At 46.2% G+C, this 27,959-nt stretch overlaps 1 protein-coding gene across 3 annotated transcripts in view; it reads right to left on the bottom strand.

The window, feature by feature from the left end:
• Positions 1-27,959, bottom strand: part of LOC129709100 (oxysterol-binding protein 2-like) — a 180,483-nt gene that overhangs the window by 79,821 nt on the left and 72,703 nt on the right. Inside the window, exon 1 of one of the 3 annotated variants that reach the window (XM_055655216.1) lies at positions 26,283-26,772. The exons of the other annotated variants lie outside the window; for them this stretch is intronic. Within the exon in view, the coding sequence (XP_055511191.1) occupies positions 26,283-26,361 (79 nt within the window). The 5' untranslated portion in view covers positions 26,362-26,772. Of the gene's footprint in view, positions 1-26,282; positions 26,773-27,959 lie in introns of those variants that run through there. 3 annotated transcript variants of the gene reach the window in all.

Below are 27,959 nucleotides of genomic sequence, written 5' to 3'. Positions count from 1 at the left end.
GTAAACCTGCACAGTACGTCTTTGGCGTGGAAAACCGATGACCTTGGAGAAAACTCACGGGGAGACGTACAAACTCCGTACATACAGCACCAGTAGTTGGGATCGAACCCGGGTCTCCAGCACTGCAAACGCTGTAAAGCAGCAACTCTACCGCTGCGCCACCGTTCCTAGTTATGAACATTTTATTTTTCAATCTGTAAAGATACTGGAGATGGTTGTGAGAGGCTGGACAAAGTGTTTAGAGATGGGTGATCTTGAAACCATCAGGAATACACATACGGTAGACACACAATGCAGGAGTAACTCAGATGGTCAGACCGCATCTCTGGAGAAAAGGAATGGGCGACGTTTCGAGCCGAGACCCTTCTTCAGTCTGAGGGTCAGGGGAGAGGGAGTCTACAAGGCATGAAAAGGACCAGAACAAATCTGGTATCATGAAGGCTGTCCTCGTTATTCTACTGCAAAGAAACATTTCAATCCTCCCTGAAGTGATGTAGAAACAGAGAACTGCGAATGGTGGTTTCAGTTTAATTTAGTTGAGAGATACAGCATGGAAACAGGCCCTTCGGCCCACTGACCAGCGGTCCCTGCACACTCACACTACCCGGCACACAAGGGGTAATTTACCATTTTACAAAAGCCAATGAACCTGCAAACCTGTACGTCTTTGGAGCGTGGGAGGAAACCGGAGTTCTCGGAGAAAACCCACGCATTTACCCACAGGAAGAGCGTACAAACTCCGCACAAACAGCGCCCGTAGTCAGGATCAAACCCGGGTCTCTGGTGCTCCACCGCAGCATCCCGTCTAACCCCGTGCCGGAGTAACTTAAGAAGGTCAGACTGCATCTCCGGAGAACATGGATGGGTGACATTTCATAGAAACATAGAAAATAGGTGCAGGAGTAGGCCATTCGGCCCTTCGAGCCTGCACCGCCATTCAATATGATCATGGCTGATCATCCAACTCAGTATCTTGTACCTGCCTTCTCTCCGTACCCCCTGATCCCTTTAGCCACAAGGGCCACATCTAACTCCCTCTTAAATATAGCCAATGAACTGGCCTCAACTACCCTCTGTGGCAGAGAATTCCACAGATTCACCACTCTCTGTGTGAAAAATGTTTTTCTCATCTCGGTCCTAAAAGATTTCCCCCTTATCCTTAAACTGTGACCCGGGTTGAGACCCTTCTGCAGAAGGGTAGATGTCCCCCAGAGATGATGCCGGACCTGCTGAGTCCTCTCTGGCGCTATATAGCTTAGGAACGGCACACCCCTTACCAGCCAACGGGTCTGGGCATTGCTAGCACAAGAAACATTAATCGCCTCACATGGGAAAGATTCACGGCTTGTATCAGTGTCAGCCTGGGGGAAATATTCATTTATTCCTAAGAGTGCAATTTGTATCAACTGGCGCAGTTTCATCCATCAGGTTAATCTGCAGAAGAGGGGTGAACATGCAAGTTGCATTCAGGCTGGGCCATGCTCAGAATTAGATGGCCTGTCATGAAATTCATAGGAATTGGAAATTACTTCCGTCTAACAAATTTCAATATTTTATGAAGACAAACGGCACACTGCACAGCTGATGAGCTGCACCCACGACAATGAACAGTGCCTGAATTTTAATGGGGCAAAACAAAAAGCGTTTAATTGAACGTAGAATACAAATTTCAGCACTGATTGATGTGGCTATGATGGGTTTTATAGGAGCAGGTTCATAGACGGAATATACCCCCATCAGTCTTGTTATTATGGAGTGCATTGACACAGCATACAGTCAATGTGAACGCTCTCTAGCCCCCATTATCAATCTATGTTTTAAGCATCCACCACCACAGTGGCTGGTAAAAGTATCACTGTGAGGTTCAAATAAAGGGAAATATAATGTGCGGGGAGGAACTGCAGATGCTGGTTTAAACCGAAGATTGACACAAAAAGCTGGAGTAATGCCCCTGTCCCACTTAGGAAACCTGAACGGAAACCTCTGGAGACTTTACGCCCCACCCAAGGTTTCCGTGCGGTTCCCGGAGATTTTTGCCAGTCTCCCCTAATGGTTGAAAGTGGTTTCCGTTTTTTTCTATGTTCCAGCGATTATCTCAAAAAATTCAAAAGCCGGTGGCAATGCTAGTTGAAGGTGGTTGCCAGAGGTTGCCGGAACATAGAACCTCCGGCAACCACCTGCAACCTCCGGCAACCACCTGCAACCTCCGGCAACCACCTGCAACCTCCGGCAACCACCTTCAACTAGCATCGCAACCGGCTTCGACTAAAAAATTACCGATTTTTAAAACTACAACCTATTTTTAGTCGCGGCCGGTTTTGAATTTTTTGAAATAATCACCGGAACATAGAAGAAGCGGAAACCACTTTCGACCATTAGGGAGACTGACAAAAACCTCCGGGAACCGCACGGAAACCTTGGGTGGGGCGCAAAGTCTCCAGAGGTTTCCGTACAGGTTTCCTAAGTGGGACAGGGGCATAACTTAGTGGGTCAGGCAGCATCTCTGGAGAGAAGGGATCGGTGACGTTTCGGGTCGAGGCGTCTGGCTGAGGAAGTGTCTCGGGCCTGAAGTGTCACGTATTCCTTTTCTCCACAGATGCTGCCTGACCCGTTGAGTTACTCCAACTTTTTGTGTCAATCAAAGAGAAATATAATGTCAGAAACTCAGAATTTAAAATTTCAACATTACAGTTTAAATTCAATAGAATTACCGATTAAGTTAAAAACTCAAACCTAACTAACATTTCCAAAAGCATGTATGATACTGTTTATTTGTTTTAGATTAGTTTATTTTATTTTCATGTACACCAAGGTACAGTGAAAAGCTTTTGATACTTGCTACACATGTCAAGAGAAAGACTATGCATGATTACAGTCGCTGCATCCACAGAATACAGATGCATGATTAAGGGAATAACATTTACTGTGCAGTGAAGTCCAAATAAAGTGCAGTGAAGTCCAATTAAAGATAGTCCAAGGGTCTCCAGTCAGGTAGATAGTAGCTCAGGACACTGCTCTCTAGTTGTGCTAGGATGGTTCAGTTACCTGATAACAGCTGGGAAGAATCTGTGTTTAAGAGGGAACTGCAGATGCTGGAGAATCGAAGGTTACACAAAAAAGCTGGAGAAACTCAGCGGGTGCAGCAGCATCTATGGAGCGAAGGAAATAGGCAACGTTTCGGGCCGAAGAAGGGTTTCGAAACGTTGCCTATTTCCTTCGCTCCATAGATGCTGCTGCACCCGCTGAGTTTCTCCAGCTTTTTCCTGGGAAGAATCTGTCCCTGAATCTGGAGGTGTGCTTTTTCACACTTCGATACCTCTTGCCTGATGGAAGAGAGATGCACCTCCAACACATCAGTTTATTTTATTGTATTGTCACGTGTGCCGAGGTACAGTGAAAAGCTTTTGCTGCGTGCTATCCAGTCAGCAGAATGACAATACATGATTGCAATCGAGCCATTTACAGTGTACAGATACATGATATGGGAATAACGTTTAGTGCAAAGTTAAGCAAGGTAAAGCCTCATTTTCTGAATAAGGTGACAGGAGGGATATTAACATTTTGACTGCGGAGGCTCAGTGCCAGTTCCTCTAGAGTTTAATTTATTCCATTAGAGCTGGATCCGCTGCAGTTCGCTAAGAGGCCAGGTTAGCAAATCCCATATAACAAGCAGTCCAATGGGCGTGAATTCACACAGCCTCAGCTCACGCCTGCTTCATTCAGTCATCACCTGACACAGGTCCAGGAATTAAGGGGTGGATCTTCAACACAGGATCGAGGAGTCAACAAATGACTGAAGGATTATATGCAAGGGAAAAAAACAGCACTGTATGCAAGTCTGTATGTAAGAGGTTGTGTTGATATTGTAAAAAGGTGGGTAATAAATTGAACGTTGCTCCTGCCAACATCGACGGCTGGGGAATTGAGAATAGAAATCAAGGAGATGGTGGATTAATTGAACAGATAATCTTCGCTATATAGAGCATACATGGAGCAATGCAGATATATGTTTGTCCCCCAGGGTTCCAATGATCGACTTATGGACAGCACATACATAGGGGCAAGCTTGCGGAGGCCGAGGGGATGGGTGTGTCGGTTGCACCAGGCCTGCCTGCATTTTCTATTTTTAGTTTAGATTTGGTTTAGAGATACAGCGCAGAAACAGGCCCTTCAGCCCATCGAGTCCTTGCCGACCAGACATCCCCGTGCATTAACACTATCCCTACACATTATGGACAATTTATATTCTTTATCGCTGTGGAGGCCAAGTCAACGGATATTTTTAAGGCGGAGATTGACAGATTTTTGATTATTAAAGGTGTCAGGGGGTATGGGGAGAAGGGAAGAGAATGGGGGTGAGAGTGAGGGATAGCCAAGCCATGATTAAATGGTGGAGTGGACCTGATGGGCTGAATGGCCTCATTCTGCTCCTATAACTTATGAACTCCTTTGTTTTCCAAAGGAGCAGTAAGTATCACCTCCAGTGCCGTCTTGCGTTTACCAACATTAGAAATAACTCAGAAGATACAAGGAGCTGCAGATGTTGGTTTGTACTCAAAAAGTGACAGAAAGTGCTGGAGTAACTGAGTGGGTCAGGCAGCATCGATGGAGAACATGTATAGGTCAAGAAGAAGGGTCTGGAGACATTCCGACCTGAAATGTCACCTTTCCATGTTCTCCAGAGATGCTGCCTGACCTGCTGAGCTACTCCAGCATTTTGTGTCAATCTTTAAATTAAATCCGCAAGCTTTATTTAAGTATATTTATTAAGTACAGAACGCCACAGGAGATCCTTCTTCCCTGCAACTGTCAAATTGTACAAACTCCTCCCCCTTCTGTCGTGGGGTAGACTGACCCTCCCCCACCCCTCCCCACCCAATCTTTGCACATCCCCAATCCTTTCCACTCGTCACTTTAATTTGATGTTTCATGTATTTTATGGTTCACGACAGTTGCCAAATCAATTTCCCTCCTGGGATAAATAAAGTTCTATCATAGCGTATAATTCTGAAAAAAAATTATAGGAAAGATGGAGTTGAGTAAGTACCTTGAGAAAAAGCTATACCTAGTGACACAACCCGAAGAGACACTGCTATTTAAATTTAAATGCAATTTAAGGAGCATAACCACTACTGAATATTTGCAAAATAACTTCATCCCATAGCAGGCAAATTGGTAACTCCAGCACTTTCTGTTTTTGTTTAGAGATTACTCAAATCCTATTAATCAAATAAAAACACAAAGATATTATTTTTTTTTTAAATATATAGAATAGTGTAGACGAATAACTTAGCTGCATTGAAAAGATTTACTTTAATTTAAATGGCTTGAGGAAGCATTTATGCTCAGTGTTAACATGGGCGATGATTGATTTTACTTGGGACCGCCGGTTGGCACGGACTCGGCGGGCCGAAGGGCCTGTTTCCGCGATGTATAATCTAAACTAAACATCATTGCTGGTTTTGACATTTACAGTGGCCTCACAGGAAACATTGTGGTGAATGATATGAATATAGTGGATCAGTATGTTATTGATTCACACCAAGTTACACCAGCAAGCACAAGGATGGAATACAGTGTGCAACTGTAAATTAATGGAAATTCGATTTCAATAAATTTGCAGAAAATGTGCAATCTTTTAATACCCTTGGAAGTGTTTCCGATTTGGTGCGTCTGTCTTGGTGCGTTTAGAAAACTGTGCCAGATTACTGCTTCAAAACAGCACGTTAAGCACTGGTGAGAGCTATTGTGGGACACATGATGGGGCAGGTATAGGAGGGACAGGGGTAGGGTGATATAGAACAAAGCAGCAGGGTGCAGAGGCCAAAGGAGAAGGGCTTTGTGGAGGGCTGGGGAAAGACTGATTTGATTTTGATTTGATTTAATGTATTGTCATTGTCTTCAATGAAGAGACAATGAAATTATTTTTTCCTTACATTCATACAAGAAAAAAAAAAAAAAAAAAACACAAAACACCAAAACACGGTTGTCCACAACACAAACATCCCCACAGCAGCACCAAAGTTCCCCACTCTGAGGGAAGGAACCAAAGTCCAGTCAACCTCCTCGCCGATGTTCCCCAATGTTCACCCGTGGTCGGACAAGACATGGTGGGGCGAGGGAGATAGAAGGGGGGGAGAGAGTTGGGAGGGGAAAGAGGAAAGTGGGAGAGGTGGGAGGGGAGAGAGAGAGGTGGGAGGGGAGAGAGAAAGATGGGAGGGGAGATAGAAGAGGGAGAGAGAGTTGGGAGGGGAAAGAGGAAAGTGGGGGAGGAGTGGGAGAGGTGGGAGGGGAGAGAGAGGTGGGAGAGAGCAATGGATGAGAGGAGACAAGGTGAGGAAATAGTAAAGGAGGGGAAGACAGGGACAAGAGGAAAACAGGATGGGGAAGGGATGGTCGGGCAAGAGAAAAATGAATAAGGAAGACAAATGGGAGAGGAATAAAAGGGGAATGGACAATTAAACGAAGGGTCTCAACCCAAAACGTCACCTTAATCCTCTTCTCCAGAGATGCTCCCTGACCCGCTGAGTTACTCCAGCTTTTTGTATCTATCGTCAGTAAAAAGGTTTGGTAAAGGGGAGGATTTAGAAAAGAGAGGGTTAGAAATGGTGGAACGTATTTAAGAAAAATGGCAGAATAGCTGGGAAAATAAACTATTCTTGTCATGTCCGCAAGACCAGAGAGGCTGCTCTTCTCTCTGTACGTCTCATTGCACTGAAATGGATGAACGATATCAGTCTCGCCTATGAACTGCGGGGGGGAGGAGACTGATTGACAGGAAGCAAGAAGCTCGGCAGCATAAGTGGCCTCGTTAGATGTAGCTGTCACAGTTGCAGAGCCAAGACCCAATTATTGCCCTTTCCTCAGATACAGGGAGCAGCTACAGAACTCTCCCCAGGGGAGCAGTCGGCTCGTTGGAGATGGAGAGAGAAAACCTGACACATTTTCTTTTCCAATTAATTCTGTTCTCCTAACCGCTGACCTTCCCCAATTCCCGCACACTGCTAGAGCTGCCAATCCACTGGGTTATGTGGAGGAGGGAACTGCAGATGCTGGTGCACACCGAAGATAAACACAAAATGCTGGAGTAACTCAGCGGGTCATGCAGCATCTCTGGAGAGAAGGAATGGGTGATGCTTCTTATTGAGACTGGGTCTGAAGAAGGGTTTCCGCCCGAAACCTTGCCCATTTCCTCTGCTCCATAGATGCTGCCTCACCCGCTGAGTTTCTCCAGCCTTCGATTTTCCAGCATCTGCAGTTCCTTCTTGAACAGAGTGGGAGTCCATACCCTTCCCCATCTCTGGTCTCCCTCTCCCCGGACCCTCAGTCTGAAGTAGGGTCTTGACCCAAAACATCACCCATTCCTTCTCTCCAGAGGTGCCGCCTGTCCCGCTGAGCTGCTCCAGCATTTTGTGATACTCCACAGCATTGCATGATGGCTGTGCAATAGTTTACACTGGACAGACTCCTTCAGCACCTCCCAGTCTCAGAACCTCCACCCCATTAACCCAGAGGGTGCACCGGCCAGAAGTCTGCCAACACAGACCTGTTCCCTGAGGAGCACCAGGCCCTGGTTTTGGGCATTTCATCACCCAATCCTTAAAGCAGTCTCCTGGAGCCTCTCACCTCCCTCCCCAAACATAGAAACATAGAAAATAGTAGGCCATTCGGCGCTTCGAGCCTGCACCGCCATTCAATATGATCATGGCTGATCATCCAACTCAGTATCCCATCCCTGCCTTCTCTCCATACCCCCTGATACCTTTAGCCACAAGGGCCACATCTAACTCCCTCTTAAATATAGCCAATTAACTGGCCTCAACTACCTTCTGTGGCAGAGAGTTCCAGAGATTCACCACTCTCTGTGTAAAAAATGATTTTCTCATCTCAGTCCTAAAAGACTTTCCCCTTTATCCTTAAACTGTGACTCCTTGTTCTGGATTTCCCCAACATCGGGAACAATCTTCCTGCATCTAGCCTGTCCAACCCCTTAAGAATTTTGTAAGTTTCTATAAGATCCCCCCCTCAATCTTCTAAATTCTAGCGAGTACAAGCCGGGTCTTTCCAGTCTTTCTTCATATGAAAGTCCTGCCATCCCAGGAATCAGTCTGGCGAACCTTCTCTGTACTCCCTCTATGGCAAGAATGTCTTTCCTCAGATTAGGAACCACAACCAGATTCCATTGCTCTGAGAACTCTGTCCTCTTCCCTGCTTGTAAATCATCTCTGCTCTATTTTCAGCTTAATGGCATCTTTCCTGCAGCAGGGTGGACAGGCTCAAAGATTGTTCCCGATGTTAGAACAACAAGCGATAGGAGCAGAGATCAGGCCATTGAATCGGAACTCATCAATTGGCTATTCCGCCATTGGCCCTTGTGGCTAAGGGGATCAGGGGGTATGGAGAGAAGGCAGGTCATGGATGATCTGATCATATCTCTCCCGAATCCTACTCCTGCACCACATTCTCCTGCCTTTTCTTAATGGCCCGCAGCACCCAAGCGATGACAGAGTCAGGCCATTCGTACTCATCAATCATCCTGATCTATATCTCTACCTCTTAACCACATTCTCCTGCCTTCTCCCCGCAACCCCTGACACCCGTACTAATCTCTTCCTTCCTCTCCCAGGGTCCACACATTTCTTCCTTTCCAACTGCATCAATTTGATGGAATCCCACAGTTGTTCGCAGAATCTCAAGCTGCTGCTTTGGGGAATACAGTTTGCCAGGCTCCAGGCAATTAAATGGTTGCCACGGAGATGTGTGATCGTAGTGGATGCTTATTTATAGAAGAGCAAAGCAGCTTAATCTGCGACGGATCACTGCAAATGGGTCACAACAGGTCTGTTGTCGGCCAGCGAGTAAGTGAGTAGCATTACCTGACCATTCATAAGGAGATAGGCACAACATGCTGGAGTAACTCTGCGGGTCAGGCAGCACCTCTGGAGTAAAGGAATAGGTGACGTTTCGGGTCGGGACCCTTCCTCAGACTGGGAGTCAGGGAGAGAGGGAAACTGCGGCCTGTAACATCGTGAAGCCCCGGTCTACAGTAGATTTGTTCCATATCTCTCCATATCTCCATATTTCCATATCTCTCTTCATCACTGTCTATATCTCTGGATTCCCTTTCCCCTGACTCTCAATCTGAAGAAGGGTCTCGACCGGAAATGTCACCCATTCCTTACCTCCAGACGTGCATGTTATGTTTTCCTGCATACCACTGCATACTCGATCAGCTATCTAATTTTAGTGTCTCATATATCATCTAGCCTGCTAACTAGTCCAGCCTCTAGTTAGATTCGTCATTGAGCTTGAGCTAACAACACCTATGTATTTGAGCTCTGTGTGCTTTCTTAATAAACAACTTACACTGATGTATGGATGAACTCAGCGGGCGCAGCAGCATCTATGGAGCGAAGGAGATAGGCAACGTTTCGTCCCGAAACGTTGCCTATCTCCTTCGCTCCATAGATGCTGCTGCACCCGCTGAGCTTCTCCGGCATTTTTGTGTACCTTCGATTTTCCAGCATCTGCAGTTCCTTCTTAAACACTCATGTATGGATTCAGAGTTATTTGACATTCTCACAGAAGCTGCCTGTCCCGCTGAGTTACTCCAGTATTTTGTGTCTATCTTCATGGGGTAATGGGTTGGCAACGCTGACCATTAGCCTGCATCAAAACAAGAGCATAAAGTACCTCCTGATTCCCTGATATATTTAGTGACTCTTCTAATCTTTGAATAATCGCACAATTTTTGTTTAAAAAAAGAATTAATTGCCGAAAAGTGGGTTGACAGATCCGGCAAACTTTGCAGTGATTCAGCTTTCATGTTCTACAACTCCAAAGCACCTCCCACACTGATTACTCAAATAGCATTAAATGTGTAAAGGAACAGGTCGTGAAAAGCCTCCTCTGTCTATCTGGAGAGCTTATCACAGACTGAAAAAGTCCCTCATTGGAGCAACAGCTCAATGACAAAGCAAAGACTACCTTCAGCAACAAAGATGAGAATGGAGAGAGAGTGTATTATGTAAAAGAATATGTGTGTTATGATTGTGTTTATAATTTGTTTGGTTGTTTTGTTGTTTGTCTTTTGCACAAAAGTCCGCGAGCATTGCCACTTTCATTTCACTGCACATCTCGTATATGTATGTGACAAATAAACTTGACTTGACTTGACTTGAGAGAGACAAGCAGCTCGATTTGTTACTAACACCTATGATAGAGAAGCGGGTGTCACCAGACGTCTGAATTCTCTGGGGTGGAACCCTCTCCAAGACAGACGTGAAGCTCACCGTTTGACCTGTTTTTACAAAATGTTAAATGGTCAGCTCGACATAGACTACAAGACCTACACCAAACCCAAACCAATTAGGAGCAGACAAGGGCATTCGATCCAATTTGTGATCCCAGCTACAAAGACAGATGTGTACAGCAATTCGTTCTTCCCCCGCACAATTAAAGCATGGAATAATCTCCACCCAACTATAGTTACCCAACCAGATGCAACTAAATTTAAAGTAGCTCTTTCTTCCCAATAACCCTTTCTGGCTTAAGCCCTCCCTCCACCACCTCCAGTTTAAATTCCATTTGGAATATTTTGGAGGACCAATGATCCAAGAACCCAACACTGACAATAAGAAAAGACTGAGAGATTTCAGCGCCAACAAGTGAGAATAGACAAAGGCTGGAAAATACGGAGAGAATATCATATAACCACTGTCTAGTTTAGTTTAGAGCAGTGATTCCCAACCTGGGGCCATGGCAAATTTCAGGGGGGGCCACAGAAACATTTTGGGATTTAGGGGGCCACAGGTTCAATGAAGGGGGCCACAGAGCTACCACCCTGTTGCCTCCTAAATTTCAATTCTAATAAATTTAAATCTATGTAGTTGAAATATTTTTGATGTTTGTGGAATAGAATAAAAGAGAATATATGTGCAATGAATAGACACAGATATTTTTATGGAAGGTATTATAATATTGAAGTACTTTTTTTCCGCTAATAATGTCGGGGGGGGGGGGGGGGCACAGAAAAATTAAAAGCTCCCACGGGGGCCATGAGCTAAAAAAGGTTGGGAACCACTGGTTTAGAGATATAATGTGGAAACAGGCTCCTCAGCCCATTGAGTCCGCATAGACCAACAATCACCTGTAGTTCTATCCCAGACGCTAGGAACAATTCACAGATGCCAATTAAACCTCAAACTTTGGGATGTGGATTGAAACGGAGCACCCGGAGAAAACCCATGTGTTCACAGGGATAATGGGCTGGGCTAACTTTCCCAACAAGTATTGACCCAACAAAGTTGCAGAGATAAGTCCAATTCAAACTGAAGATTTGACGGTACTGTACTGCCCAAAATCATTGTTACACTGGGCTTAATTCAGTCATTGTTAAACCTTTCCATTCGTACCAAACAAGCGGAAATATTACAGGCACGGTGGCACAATGGTAAAGTTGCTGCCTTAGAGCGCCTGAGACCCGGGTTCAATCCTGACGACGGGTGCTGTCTATACGGAGTTTGCCTGTTCTCAATCACGTTTTCTCTGGGTGCTCCGGTTTCCTCCCACGCTCCAAAGACGTACAGGTTTGTAGGTTAGGTGGCTTCTTTAAGTTGTAAATGGTCCCGAGTGTGTAGGATAGTGTTAGTGTACGGGATGATCACTGGTCAGCAGGGACTCCATGCCCCCAAGGGCCTGTTTCCACGCTGTATCTCTAAAGTAAAGTCCAAGTCTAAATCAGACCAAGTTTCCGTGATAACTTGCCATCCTACACATGCCAGATGACGATTGAATACAAAAAGATACCTTCACTGTTATCATGTTGGTGTGCATTGTTCTCGATTAATCTTTTTTAGAGACACAAGATATAGCAGATGCTGGAATCTTGAGCAAAACACAAAGTGCTGGAGGAACTCAGCAGGGCAGGCAGCATGTGGGGGAGGGAATGGCCACATGATGTTTCAGCTTGTGATCCTTAACTCCCCAGATGCTGCCTGACCCACTGAGTTTCTCCAGCACTTTGTGTTATGAATCTTACTTTGGATGTCTCCAATGAGACATATGTTTCCAGATGCTGACTAATGCATCTTGACCCTTGCATCCCCTCTCTCTCTCCATCCCTATCCCACCCAAGTTGCTGTACTAGTTTCAAAGTCGTCTTGTTGAGTCTCATTGTCAGTAACTTGTTTTCACCTTTTCCCACATCTAACAGTGGCCTGTTTCCTTTACCAGCGTTACTTTTTTGCATATCTTTCATACATTTGTTTCATATCTCGCTATATCTCCGTCGATATCTCGTTTCCCTTTCCTCTAACTCTCAGTTTGAAGAAGGGCCTCGACCCGAAACTTCTCCTGTTCCTTTTCTCCAGAGATGTTGGACTGACCCGCTGAGTTACTCCAGCCTTTAGTGGTTTTAATCAGCATCTGCTGTTCCTTCCTACACACTAACCAATGCTTCCCATTCAACCTCAGAAAATGATTTTGGGAACTATCGAAGTTAAATAGATTAACCATGGCAAATTTCCCCAGCAACTGATTCATTTGGTTCAATAGACAATAGACAATAGAAAATAGATGCAGGATTAGAGCCAGCACCGCCATTCAATGTGATCATGGCTGATCATCCCCAATCAGTACCCCGTTCCTGCCTTCTCCCCATATCCCCTGACTCCACTATTTTTAAGAGCCCTATCTAGCTCTCTCTTGAAAGCATCCAGAGAACCTGCCTCCACTGCCCTCTGAGGCAGAGAATTCCACAGACTCACCACTCTCTGTGAGAAAAAGTGTTTCCTCGTCTCTGTTCTAAATGACTTACTCCTTATTCTTAAAAAGTGGCCCCTGCTTCTGCACTCCCCCAAAATCGGGAACATGTTTCCTGCCTCTAGCATGTCCAAGCCCTTAACAATCCTATATGTTTCAATGAGATGCCCTCTCATCCTTCTAAACTCCAGAGTGTACAAGCCCAGCTGCTCCATTATCTCAGCATACGACAGTCCCGTTCATTTGGTATGAGTGAAAAATAATCCTATTGGGATTGAAGCTCTCCCTGCTTGCCCGCCTGTACATGTTCCATGTTGAACATCGTGCTTGACCTCCCCCCACTAAAGTGAGCAGGTCTTAAAGAGCAGGATAGTGAGAGAGAAGCGAGGCACAGCTGAGGAAAGAGTTGAGTTAGTGAAGCGGACAAGAAAGAAGCTGACCCAAGATGATTTCAATTCAGCTTTAGACAGCAGGTCAAGGACAAAGAAAAAGAATATTGCAAATTGAGGTAACACAGTGTGCAAAAGAGGATTCAGAGCAACAAACTTTGTGGAACATTTACAGCCCAAACTATTCCCAGTGGCTGTTCACAACAATTTATTTTACCTCTTATCTTTTTATAATTATATTTTTAGTCAGGCTTAAAGACACAAATGCCACAGCGCTCTCCGCTCCCTCACCCTCTCCACATTGCTTCAGCGGTTGCCTCTTCGATGCCTCCTCACACTCCTCCAGTCATTGCCTCCTGCTGCATCAAGCACTGTGGCACTTCCTGCCCCCCCACTGGTCACGCACTGCACCTCTCGGCCTGAGTATTGTCCCGGTGAGCAGGTAGACATGGATTACTTCAATAGAACAGCAGGTGGAACTGAAGGCAGCTCAACTATCTGTGGAGATCCTATTGGTGATCCAGTCCATGGAAGGTCATTGACACACTGTTGTTGGGCTGGGACTGAGGAAGTCCTGTGGCAAAGTCCAGAGATGTTCCAGCTCCAACAACCACAATAATCTACATTTGTAATAAATAATTCCATGGACAATAACCAAAGTTTTCTTAATCCTACAATAAATGGTAGTATGATTATCCAATCTCTTCCAATTCCAAATTGGGGCGGCACGGTGGCGCAGCAGTAGAGTTGCTGCCTTAAGGCACCAGAGACCCGGGTTCGATCCTGACTACGGGTGCTGTCTATATGGAGTTTGTACGTTCTCCCCGTGACCCCGTGGGTTTTCTTCGAGATCTTCGGTTTCCTTCCACACTCCAAAGACGTACAGGTGTGTAGATTAATTGGCTCGGTATAAGTGTAAATTATCCTTAGTGTGTGTAGGATAGTGTTATGCCAATGCCCCTGCCCCACTTAGGAAACCTGAACGGAAACCTCTGGAGACTTTGCGCCCCACCCAAGGTTTCCGTGCAGTTCCCGGAGGTTGCAGGTGGTTGCCAGAGGTTGCAGGTAGTGGAAGCAGGTAGGGAGACTGACAAAAACCTCCGGGAACCTCCGGGAAGCATCTATCCATGTTCTCCAGGGATGCTCCCTGACTTAGTTTACTTTAGTTCAGAGATATAGCGTGGAAATAGGCCTTTCGGCCCACTGGGTCCTCGCCGACCAGCGACACCCGCACACTAACATGATCCTACACACACTAGGGACAATTTACAATTTTACCAAGCCTATTGGCCTACAAACCTGCAAGTCCTTGGCGTGTGGGAGGAAAGCTGAGCTCCCGGAGAAAACCCTCACATGTCAGGGGAAGAGCGTACAAACTCCGTACAGACAGCACCCATAGTCAGAATCGAACCCGGGTCTCTGGCGTTGTGAGGCAGCAACTCTAGCTATGCGCCACTGTGTTGCCAAAGCAACGACTTGTTGAGTTACTTTGGGTCCTTCTTGTGCGGAAATTGGTTGACTCCAAAGTTTGTATACACGCGTTATCCACTGCACTGTCAAGTTCACTTCTAGGTGTGGGAAGTAGGAGTGAATCTGAATGTGTTGATGCGCAGACATGAGAAGCAGATGCGACGGCAATTTGTAGAATTACCTTCACTGCATTCCATCCTGTTAATTAAGTGAATACATGATTACAATTTGTTTTTCACAGCAGTGTGAACCAAATTCAGCAGGGATCGAAGTCAAAGTCGATAAGATGGTTGGGAGACAAACAGCTTGAAGTGATGTGGATTTACAAATAAGGGAAGACAGCAAATATATCTTGCTGGAATTTTATAGATCAACAGTTTGGTCTTGGATCGAGCATGGTGGGTCAACTTATACATGCAGGCTGCTCACAGTTAGTTTATAATGACTGTGGAAAATGGGTTTTGGCAGAATGACTATAGGTGTGTATAGGAATTTTTTTTAACCCCTCAGAGAGTAGTGAGGATCTTGGATCTTTCCTATCTGTTCATCGCACGATCATCCACTTCTACAAACCGCTTCCTGGTCTCCGGGCAATTCTCCCGTTACGTTGACACAGCATCTTTTACTCCACAGGCAGTGACTATTGATGACTGTGTGACCATGATGACAATTTTGTTGGAGATTGCCCTTTGAGAGATCATGTGCACCACACCATTTTCCCCATTGACGAAGGGGAGACTGGGCAAGGAAACGGCAAGCGCTCAAGAGCACGAGAAGATGGAAGTAGGAGAATCCACCTGGTCCTCAACCCTTCCAGCTTTCCATTCGCCCTCTTCCTCCACTCCCCCCACCCCCCGTCCCCATTTAAAATGACCATGGCTGATCTGGCCTTCTCTTCCATGCCACAGATACACACAAAGTGCTGGTGTAACTTGGGTGAGGTTTCTGGCGGTGCTGGCTCGAAGGGCCGAATGGCCTACTCCAGCACCTATTGTCTATTGTTTCTGGTCAAGACCCTTCTTCAGACCCTTCCTGACCCAAAATGTCATCTATCCTTTTTCTCCAGTGATGTTTCCTGACATAGAGTCCTGAGTTATAGTCATACAGTGTGGAAATAGATCCTTTGGCCCAACATGACCAAAACAGCCAACATATCCCACCTACACTAGTCCCACCTGCTTGTGTTTGGGCCATGTCCATACCTGTCCTATCCACGCACCTGTCCAAATGTTTCTTAAACGTTGTCATACACCCTGCCTCAACAACGTCTTCCGGCACCTCGATCCATACAACCACCACCGTCTGTGCGAAAAAGTTAGTCGGGTTCCTATTAAATCTTTTCCCCGCTCACCGTAAACCTGTGTCCACTGGTTCTTGATTCCCCTACTCTGGGCAAGAGACTCTGTGTGTCCACTCGATCTATTCCCCTCATGATTTTACACACCTCTATAAGATCATCCCTCATCCTCCTGTGCTCCAAGAAATAGAGTCTGAGCCTGCTTAACCTCACCCTTGAGTCCTGGCAACATCCTCGTAAATCTTCTCTGCACCCTTTCCAGCTTGACAACATAGTTCCTACAACATGATGCCCAGAACCCTCAGCTGGTCGGGCAGCATCTCGGAAGAACATGGATCGGTGACGTTTCAGGTCAGAACTCGTCTCCCCTTAGTTCGGGTCGCGTTCCTTCCTTCCCACGTCTCGGTTTCGGGAAGGGGCCCAAATCGATACATTGCCTATCCACATTCTCCAGAGATGCTGCCTGACCTGCTGAGTTACTCCAGCACATTGTGTCTTATTTTTGCCATACACTAGGTGTCACATTCTTACTCAAGGATGAATGACGTACAACAGCAGCTATCCTTTCTTTACAACCACAGAAGCTCTTGCTGTTTATTTTGCTATTACTTGCCAGTTTACTGTTATAAGCAATTTCTTTCTATTTATTAGTCTGTTTACTCATCAGCAGCTGATCCTTGAACAGTTCCCAGTCCTCTGGTCCAACTTCAGCTTTCACCATTCTCTATGCTCTTAAGTTGATAAGTCACAAGAGTGGAATTAGGCCATTCGGCCCATCAAGTCTACTCCGCCATTCAATCATGGCTGATTTATCTGTCCCTCTCAACCCCGTTCTCCTGCCTTCTCCTCATAACTGACACCCGTACTAATCATCAACTTATCAATCTCCATCTTTTAAAAAATCCATTGACGTGGTTTCCACAACCTTCTGTGTTATCAACTTCCACAGATTCGATGCCCTCTGACTGAAGAAATGTATCTTCTTCTCCTTTCTAAAGGTCTGTCCTTTTATTCTGAGGCGTTTGGCCTATGATCCTAGACACCCCTCCCCCCCCTCCAATATTGGCAACATCCTCTCCACATCCACTCTATCCAGGACTGAGATTTTTGATTTAATAATTGCCATGACCTTTGTTGTTAGCCATAGATAGTTCAGCTTTCGCATCATCTTTCTTTCTCGGATAAATTACTGCTGACTTTATAGACTCGAGGCTTAAATATCAATCACTGGGCATTGACTGACCTTTCTCTAACACTAGTTTCCCAGTCCAGTCCTGACAACTCTCTCTTTATGCTTTGTAATTGCCCATATATAAGTTGATGGAGTGAGATTGTCGACCCTAGAGTCAGATCTGGAACGCTACCATGTTGTGACCACTACTCCCTCCAGGATTTTTAACTACCAGATATGTTATTAGTTCTACTTCATACACATGAACAAACAGGTACCTGTGGCACTGGTGGTGCAGCGGTAGAGTTGCTGCCTTACAGCGCCAGAGACCCAGGTTCGATCCTGCCAATGGGTGCTTGTCGGCCCGGCCTTTGTACATTCTCTCTGTGACCTGAGTGGGTTTTCTCCGGGTGCTCCGGTTTCCTCCCACACCACAAAGATGTACAGGTTGGTAGGCTGGGTATTTTGGCTTGTTAAAATTGTAAATTTCCCGAGTGTACGTTGGATAATGTTAATGTGCAGAGATCGCTGGTCGGCGCGGGCCGACTCAGTGGGCCGAAGGATCTGTTTCCATGTTTATATCTCTAAACCAAACTAAACTAAGCTGGAAATAGAAACAGTAACTCAGCGGGTCAGGCAACATTTCTGGAAAAGATGGATAGGCGACTTTTAGTGTCGATACATTTCTTCAGTCTGAAATGGAAATATCTCCTAACCATTTCCTTCAGAAATGCTGCCTGACCCGCTGAATTCCTCCAGCATTTTGTGTCTATCTTTGGTATAAACCAGTATCTGCAGTTCCTTGTTATAACAATTCGGAAATACCTGTTCATGGGAACGTTCTTGCTCAAAGAAACAATCCATCAACCACTTTACAATTTTTTCTTTTGTGATACCCTTGCCAGTCCGTTTTGCACATGCATTTACTCATTCTCTATCTATACATTGTACTACCATGAGTAAACTCTCTTTAGGAATATATGGACCAGTCCCATCCATGTATTTTTTTCCCTGCTCTTCCTTACTTTACACCCAAACTAATTCCGTACGTTCTTCCCGTGGCCTGCGTGGGTTTCCTCTGGATGCTCCGGTTTCCTCCCACTCTCCATATAACCATATAACAATGACAGCATGGAAACAGGCCATCTCGGCCCTTCTAGTCCGTGCCGAACACGTATTCTCCCCTAGTCCCATCTACCTGCACTCAGACCATAACCCTCCATTCCTTTCCCGTCCATATAACTATCCAATTTAATAATTCCATATCACAAATACCTGTTGTAGATTAGTCGGCTTCAGTAAAGATTGTAAATTGTCCCTAGTGTGCTGGATAGTGCTAGTGTACAGGGAACACTGGTCATCGCCGGCTTAGTGGACCAAAGGACCTGTTTCCGCGCAGTATCTCTAAAACTAAAGGAAACTAATAACACTGTTTACAGCACCTGCTGTAATAACACAGTTTACTGCTGAGAGAACAATGAGGGGCCCAGCGTGTGTGCGGGGGAACAGGGTCACAGGGACAATCTTGAATGCTGTTGTAACGTTATCAGCATCCTAAACGTGGCGACTCTTTGTGTACTAGTGCATTTCTGCAAAACAAAGACTTTCACTGTACCGAGTACACGTGACAATAAAGTACCAGTCAATCAAAAGGGGCTAACTGCAAAGAACCGCAAAGCGACTGACAGGATCAGGACAGCACGAAACGCGAGTCAGACTCGACAAATGAGAACGCAAGGGATTCATTAGAGTGACAAGTTCTGTGTGGTGCTTCAACATAGGGACCAGTACAGCACCTCATGGCAACAGCAAGGCAGTGTGTCACCACAGTGTAAACAGCACAGGGACCAATGCCTCATCCCAGTGCAATAAACCCAGTGTGCAAGTCATAGTGTAAATCCCACAGGGTAAAATGTGGAAAGGCACAGGGTACAGTGTTACAATGTGTTACAATGTGTTACAGTGTGTTACAATGTGTGGATACAGTGTGTTACAATGTGTTACAATGTGGATACAGTGTGTTACAGTGCAGGTGGACACAGGATACAGTGAAACACTATGGACACAATCAAAGACACAATTGACTATTGTGTCAATGTCACAGGTCACAAGATGTAATATCTCACTTCTGTGTAAGACATTGGAGACCTTAGAACGATCTTTAATCAGGCTTTACTGGTTTTTAACTTTGAACGTTTTGTTTTGAGTGACAATAAGCTAAACGCAAACTCATAAAAAAGTTGAGTGCAAGATAAAATCCGATAAAGTCCAATTAAAGATCGTTCAAAGGTCTCCAATGAGGTAGATGGGAGGTTTTGCTCTTTAGTTTTGAGAGGATGGTTCAGCTGCCTGAATACAGCTGAGAAGAAACGGCCCCTGAATATGGAGGTATGTTTTATCAAACCCCTGCACCTCTTGCCTGATGGGAAAGAGGAGAAGAGGGGGTGAGATTGGTCGTTGATCATGCTGGTGGCCTTGCATGTAGGCAGCGTGAAGTAGAGATGGAGTCAATGGAAGGGAGGTTGATTTGTGCGACGGTCTGGGATATACAGGGTATAGTGCATCGCCCACTGTGCTAATGTTACAGGGTGCAGTGAGTCACATTGTTTCACACTGTCCCTGAAATACAATGTGAACAAACACAGGGTGCAGTGTGTCGTTGCTTCAGTTTAGCTTATTGACGTGTGTGCACCAAGGTACAGTGAAAAGCTTTTGTTGTGTGCTATCCAGTCAGGGGGCTGTACAGAGGATGCATCACTGTGGCCATGTACCCATATTATCACATCTCACTCTCAGCTTTGTAATATCTTGTTCAGGAATCCCTCTTCTTGTAAATTTCCTTTGCCTCTGTTGAACATGATGGGTTTCGTAACAGTAAATAGTCTTTACCAAAGTTTGACAAGAAAATGTTATACAATAAGCAAGACAGATATGCAATCTACATCACACAATATATTGCAGATGTACAAAGTACCTGTAATGTATATGAAATGTATTTAAGTACATTGCCAATACAAGGATGAGGCTGGCATGCATCTTTCAATGCAAGTAAGTCATGTCCTGGAGTGATACAGCATTAAAGAGGCTTGTTGACCAATTGACTCCATCTTAGCTAGTCCCATTGGCCTGCATTTTGCCCATATCCATCTAAACCTTTCCTATCCATATATCTGTCAAAATGGGGATACCTGCCCCAACTACTTCCTCTGGCAGCTCGCTCCTTATATCCACCACCCTCTGTGTGATCAGCAGTTAGTTACATTTGTGGCTCTCTGCCGGGCGCCTGAACAAGTAACCCCTCTCTCTCTGTCCCGCCCCTCCCTAGTCACCCTGCTGGTTTCACTGTCAGCATCCACGCACCCTTCACTAACCTCTTCCACAGCCAACAATGGACCGTTGTGAGCTCCGCCTTACCTTGGTCATCGGTGCCGGCTCTGATTTGTTCTCAACCTTTACACACCCCTAGTTTCCCTCTCCCCGGACTCCCAGTCTGAAGACGGGTATCAACCCGAAACATCACCTATTCCTTTTCTCCAGAGATGCAGCCTGACCTGCTGAGTTAGTCCAGCATTTTGTGTCTATCCAAATATTTACAGATATGAATATGAATATGCAAACATGAACTGTAAATGCTGAGAGCTTGTGTGGAACACAGTGTACTAGAGTAACTCAGCGGGTCAGGAAGCATCTCTGGAGGACATGGGCAGCTGAACCTCAATATCCTTTTTTGTACTTTTTAACATTGGAGCTAACCCGTTTATTTCAAAACGATGAAGCCATCATTAAGTCTGTCCACGTGGTTACTGCAGACACAAAATGCCGGAGTAACTCAATGGGACAGGCAGCATCTCTGGAGAGAAGGAATGGGTGATGTTTTGGGTTGAGACCCTTCTTCAGACTCCACGATTACTGTAGGCTACGGTATCAGTCCAAAGCCTGTTCCCACCAAACAGGGCATGCAGCGTTTCCGTGCAGTCTGTGCCCATGCAGTAAGGAAGCATCAAAACCCTATTACTTGCAGGTTACAGAGCACAAGCAGGCAGGAAAGCAACATTAGTAAAGTATAGATTCCTAAGCAGCAGGAATGGGGGTGAAATGTACAAAGGGTTTGCTTCTGCAACAGTTTAATTAACCTGTCAAATTCAATTTACAATGAGGTGTTGGTCAGACCTCCGCTCTAACAGTTTTGGGAAACAGCTGCATGCTTAGAGAGATAGAGCTCTTAAGAGTTAGATAGAGCTCTTAAAGATAGCGGAGTCAAGGGATATGGAGAGAAGGCAGGAACGGGTTGCGGATGATCAGCCATGATCACAGTGAATGGCGGTGCTGGCTCGAAGAACCGAATGGTCTACTCCTGCACCTGTTGTCTATTGTCACTGTGACTGAGGCAACAGTTAAAGGTGAGGTTGGGGAGAGGTGGAGATGGCAAGGATGAAGCATCGGTGTTAGCTGTGACTTAATTGAAGGCACTCTTGCCTCTTTGTGTCAGAAGTTTGCAGGTTCAATTCTCACTCCAGGAACTGACAACAAAAATCTGTGAATGTTGGTGGAGATCTATCTTTCAGATGAGATGTTCTGTGCCCTGCAGCACAGAACGCCACAGGAGATCCTTTTCCCCTGCGGCTATCAAACAGTACAACCACTCATCCTCCTGTCGTGGGGTAGACTGACCCTCCCCCCTCCTCCCCCTCCTCCAACCTCCTCCCCCCCCCCCCCCCCCCCCCCCCCCCCCCCCCAGTTTTGCACCCCCCCCAATCCTGGACTATCCACTCGTCACTTTAATTTCATGTTTTATGTACGTTGTTGCGTTTTATGACTGTTGGCAGAACAATTTTCCTCCTGGGTTAAATAAAGTTTTATCATATCGTAAACTCAGCTCTCGTCTGCTTTCCACACAATCCCATGGGACCAGTTGAAAAAGAGCAGAGGAATTGTCCACAGGGCCCTGTATGACATTCACCCTTCATTTGACGGAACTTAAAAAGATATTTTGATTTTAAGACTTTAGAGATACAGCGCAGAAACAGGCCCTTTGGTTCGCCGAGTCCACTCTCACCAGTGATTCCCACACACTAACACTATCCTACACACTAGGGACAATTTACAATTTTACCAAGCCAATTAACCCAAAAACCTGTACGTCTTTGGAGTGTGGGAAGAAACCGGAGCACCCGTACAAACTCCATACAAAACTGGACGTCTTTGGAGCGTGGGGGGGAAAACCCATGCGGTCACAGGGAGAACGTACAAACTCCGTACAGACAGTACCCATTGTCAGGATCGAGCCCGGGTCTCGGGCACTGTAAGGCTGCAACCCTACCCCTGCACCACCATGCCGGCCCAAGTTACCCCTCTGCACCCCTCTGCAAGTTAAAACAACATTTTCTATCTTTCCACGTCTGAAGGATTTTTGACCTGAAATATTCTCTCTTTTTCTTCATTCACACGTGCTCCCTGACAGGTACATGAATAGGAAAGGGCTAGAGGGATGTGGGCCAAACGCAGGAATGTGGGACGATTGTAGTGGGGTATGGGCAAGCTGGGCCTAAAGCCCTGTGTCCATGCCATGAACTGCTACGTACATCCAGCATTATTTAATCTGAACACAGGCAGATAGCTTCTTGGGTGGCAAATATGTGACTCGCTTTCCCCAAGATCATCCATAGATGGGCAGGTTCTGGGAGGAAGACATGTATCAAAGTAGTTAAAGGGACAGCTTAGAAAGTGACCTCCGAGAGGCGACTTCTTGGAACGATAGATGTTTGGTAGCAGCAAGGCTCACAGTCTCTTGCCCAGAGTAGGGGGAGCAAGAACCAGGGGACATAGGTTTAAGGTGAGAGGGGAAAGATTTAATGGGAATCTGACAGGTAACCTTTTCACACTGAGGGTGTGAGTGCATGGAAAAACAGCCGGAAGAGTTAGTTGAGGCAGGTACCTGTAGTATGACACCACTTGAGAACCATTTGGACAGGCACGTAGATAGGACAGGATTAGAGGGATGTGAGCCAAAAAGGCTTGTGGGTGTATGGAATGAGCTGCCGGAGGAGGTAGTTGAGACAGGCACTATCACAACTTTTAAGGTACATTTAAACACTGGTAAAATATGTGGGAAAGAACTGCAGATGCTGGTTTAAATCGAAGGTAGACACAAAATGCTGGAGTAACTCAACGGGACAGGCAGCATCTCTGGAGAGAAGGAATGAGTGACGTTTCAGGTCGAGACCCTTCTTCAGACTTTATACGCTGGTGCATGGATAGGACAGATTAAGAGGGACAGGAGCCAAACGCAGGCAGGTAGATGGGACATGCGTGGGCAAGTTGGGCCGAAGGGCCTGTTTCCACGCTGTAAGACCCAATGACTCTATAACTGTAAGTTAAAGCTTGCTATTTCCAGCATTTTGTGCCTACCTCCCCTTCTATTGACTCCATTTATACCTCACGCTGCCTCAGCAAGGCCAGCAGCATAATCGAGGATGAGTCACACCCTGGCCACTCCCTCTTCTCCCCTCTTCCATCAGGCAAAAGGTATAGAAGTATGAAAACGCACACCTCCAGATTCGGGGACAGTTTCTTCCCAGCTGTTATCAGCAACTGAATCATCCTACCTCTTTGGTGACCCTCGGACTATCCTTGATCGGACTTTACTGGCTTTAGCTTGCACTAAAGCCAGTAAATGCACGTTATTCCCTTATCATGAGGAATGCGGGGAATGTTTATGTTATCTTTTATGTAGTTGTGTGTCTTGTTAGTTTTTTTCCGCATGGCTGTATGGTAATTCACATATCACTTTACCTTAATTGCTACATGTGACAATAAAAGACCTTTGAAGCCTTTGAAACCTTTGAATCTATACACTATACAATTGTAATCATGTATTGACTTTCTGCTGACTGGATAGCACGCAACAAAAGCTTTTCACTGTACCTCGGTACACATGACAATAAACTAAACTCAATTCAAACCAGAAAATGCTGGATGCACTCAACGCGTCAGGGAGCAGCATGCGTGGATGGGGAAGAGGAGATAAGATTTCAGCTGGATAATCCTTCAGACCGGGAAAGAGGGAAAAGTTTATTTCAACTTGCAATGGGATGGATAGAACAGGGGGAGTTTCGCTTTGTGGGAGGTCAGGGTTGCTATGGTAATGAGCTGTTGAGGGAGGTGTATGGGAGAGGGATTCAGAGTTCTGCTGTGCATCCATGATGTAGTCTGGCCTGAGGGGCACCAGCACTGAGAGTCCTCCCCCCCCCCCCCCCCCCCCCCCCCTTCCCTCCCCCCCTGGCTTCCCCCCTCCCCTTCTTCCAACCTCCCCTTCTCCCCTTCACCACGAGGCAAGAATTCATCAAGGTACCGGTCGGTGAGTGCAGCATAAGGTCATATTATCATGTGATAGGAATAGAATTAGGCCATTTGGCCCATCAAGTCTACTCCGCCATTCCATCATGGCTGATCTATCTCTCCCTCCTAACCCCATTCTCGTGCCTTCTCCCCATGACCTCTTCCACCTGTACTAATGAAGAATCTATCTATCTATCTCTGGTTTAAGAATATCCACTGACTATACCGCCACAGCCTTCTGTGGCAACAGCTTCTACAGATTCACCACCCTCTGACTAGAGAAATGTCTCTTCATCTCTAAGAGAGCGTTCCTTTAATTCTGAGGTGCCGGACGTGGTGATGTAGCCAGGGAATAAACTTGGAGTTGGGGGAAATGGGTCTGCAGGGACCGTGGTCAAACACCAATGCCTCAGCGGGATCTCTAAAGTTGCATCTCTTTGCCTACTTTCTGCACGGTTTACTCCCCGTTTTGGTTGGTGAGGAAAGCTGGTCCAAGGTTGCACTTGAACAGTCAGTTTCTGTCGGTGAGCAGCAGGGAAATAATCCACATCTAATGCAAAGCAAACCTTGGAGACAGTGAGACAAATCCTACCTTAAGCCCCTGTCCCACTTAGGAAACCTGAACGGAAACCTCTGGAGACTTTGCACCCCACCCAAGGTTTCCGTGCGGTTCCCGGAGGTTTTTGTCAGCCTCCCTACCTGCTACCACTACCTGCAACCTCCGGCAACCACCTGCAACCTCCGGGAACCGCACGGAAACCTTGGGTGGGGTGCAAAGTCTCCAGAGGTTTCCGTTCAGATTTCCTAAGTGGGACAGGGGCATTGGGGCCCAGAAGAAAATCCTACAGGCATCAAGCAACAATGAAAAGTATGATCCAGGAGGCCCTAAACTGTATTTATGCATTAAAAATGTGCAAATGGCTCCGATTTTTGGGCAACTGTATCTGGAAGTGACCACGGGTGGTGAATCTGTGGAATTCACTGCCACAGATCGCTGTGGAAGCCAAGTCCTTAGGTATTTTTAAAGCATGTTGAAAATTTTTCAGCGACATTGGCGACAATTCTTGCGGTCATAGGTTGTCGTAGGTGCTGTCATAGGCTGTCGCCAGGTTGTCGTAGGTGAATTCCATTCAAACTAGTCCCTGGTAGTCTCCTAAAGAGTCGCCTAAGTGGGACAGGCCCATAACGGTGTCAAAGGTCATGGGGAGAAGGCAGGAGAATGGGGTTGAGAGTGAAAGATGGATCAGCCACGATTGAATGGTGGAGTAGACTCGATGGGCCGAATGTCCTTATTTTGCCCTTCTGACTGATGAATTCACGAATAAAACTTGCTGTAATGATAAAACCATGTGAAGCTTTTGCATTCTAGTCACACCCTCTGTGTAAGGAAATAGGGACACATTCAATAGATCGAATATATCAGATTTTTTTTTTTGCTGATCCTTGTCCCACTTTTACTGTTGCAGTGTTCCTTAATCTTTATGAAAAATAATTCCATGAAAGCAGGCAAAAACGCTGCCCTACCCACAGTACTGAAGGAATGTCACTCGCTCATTGCAACGCATAGCGATACAGTGATTAATAATGGACTATTAAACCAAATGAGACATGCACATGATAATGGCCCTGAAATTTATTATCGACAATGTACGTTCAAATCTCCTCTGCACGTGAGAGTAAGAACTGTTATATTTTACAGGATTTTATTCCGATCCAAAGGTGTATGCTGCAATTACAGCTCGTGTAAGCTGCTGACTATGGGTTTTTTTTAAAGGCGTGCACAAGGATGCCTGCTATTCACCAGCCAGCCAGGCTTTGTGTTAAAGGAGAAGCACTAGAGAACAAGGCCACTAACCCCTCTTCAGTTTGCTCAGGCAGCCGGAGTTGCAGAAGGAGCGGTTGGATGCCGTCTCCCAGCAGCCTCTGCCCTTCATCGCCCTGGGAAGCGAGGCAGGGTCGGACAACGAGGCAAGGCGTAGTGGCAGCTCTTCTCCTCAGTGGTCTTCCTCAGTCAGCAGCCACGCTTCTCTCAGGATACATCCTTCACGGGCCCGGGCAGCAGCAGCAGGCTGTCCCATTCACCGGGTACTCTCCCACGCTCTCCGCTTCACTCGTTGCATCAGTGCTGACTTGCAGGCTTCCATACCACAATGCACCGCTGCTTACACTAAAGCATGGACCAGCGCTTAACCCCTTCGTTGCCATCCAGACTGAACACAGCATAACGGCTGCACGCCGTCCACTTTAATCTAGATTACATCGGGAACACTTCTCATTTGAACTGACGGAGTTCAAACAGATCTCTTGAAATGAGCTGCAATCTGTAACCAAATCTGATTTATTTTAAAAGACACAAAGTGGGTTGGAGCAGCTCAGCGGGTCAGGCAGCATCTCTGGAGAACATGGATAGGTGGCGTTTCGGGACGAGACCCTTCTTCAGACTGAGGAAGGGTCCCGAGACTCCCGATCCAAAATGCCACCTATCCATGTTCTCCAGAGATGCTGCCGGACCCACTGAGTTACTCCGGCACACACACACACGTATGATTAGTAAGGATTCAGAGGGCCATGGGCCAGATACAGGCTAATAAATCTAGTCCAGTATGTCAACTTGGTCAACATGGACAGGTTAGGCCAAAGGGCCTGTTTCTATGCTGTGCAGCTGTAAAGGCAATGCCTCTATTTCACAGCAAGGAGCTGTACGGACTGCCAAAAAACTTAAGTACTGCATCTCTATATTCTGGTTTAGTTTAGTTTAGAGATACAGCGCGGAAACAGGCCCTTCGGCGGGTCATTCTATACATCCACCAACCTCTCGGTAAAAAGGTCACCCCTCAGGTTCCTATTAAATCTTTGCCCTCTCACCTAAACAGATGTCCTCTTGTTTTTGATTCCCTTACTCTGGAGTGAAAGTCTCTGGGCATTCTTTGAAATGTGGGAGGAAACCAGAGCACGCGGAAGAAACCAACGCAGTCACAGGGAGAACATGCACACTCTGTATCAGGGTCAAACCCAGGTCCCAGGCAGTCAGAATGAGGGTCTCGACCAGAAATGCCACCTATTCCTTTTCTCCTGAGCAACTGCCTGACCCGCTGAGTTAAGGGCCAGTCCCACTTACGCGACCTATACAGGCGACTGCTGGCACCCATGTTGACAGGTCGTTGAAATTTTCAACATGTTGAAAATTTAGCGGTGACCAGAAGGACGCTACGACTGTTTGGAAACGTCTCACGACCAAATGGGGGGGTGAGGTCCCCAAAGAATGGGAGTGTCTTTCTGGTCGCTGCTGAATTTTCAACGTTGAAAATTTCAGCGACGTGTCACAGGTGCCGGCAGTCGCCTGTAAAAGTTGCATAAGTGGGACAGGCCCTTAACTCCAGCATTTTGTGTCTTTCTTCAGTCATAGATGTGCTGCTTCAAAGGGCCTGCTTCTGAACTGCAGTACCCTATCAATACTGCAGAGGGAGTGCCAGTCTGGTCCAATTTGGTCCATGATCCAAAGATCGACACAAGATGCTGGAGTAACTCAGCG

Source organism: Leucoraja erinacea, chromosome 25 (genome assembly GCF_028641065.1).
Source record: "Leucoraja erinacea ecotype New England chromosome 25, Leri_hhj_1, whole genome shotgun sequence".
Lineage (NCBI taxonomy): Eukaryota > Metazoa > Chordata > Chondrichthyes > Rajiformes > Rajidae > Leucoraja > Leucoraja erinaceus.
The sequence above is the reverse complement of the archived record's forward strand: the minus strand, read 5'-3'. Positions and strand labels throughout refer to the sequence as shown.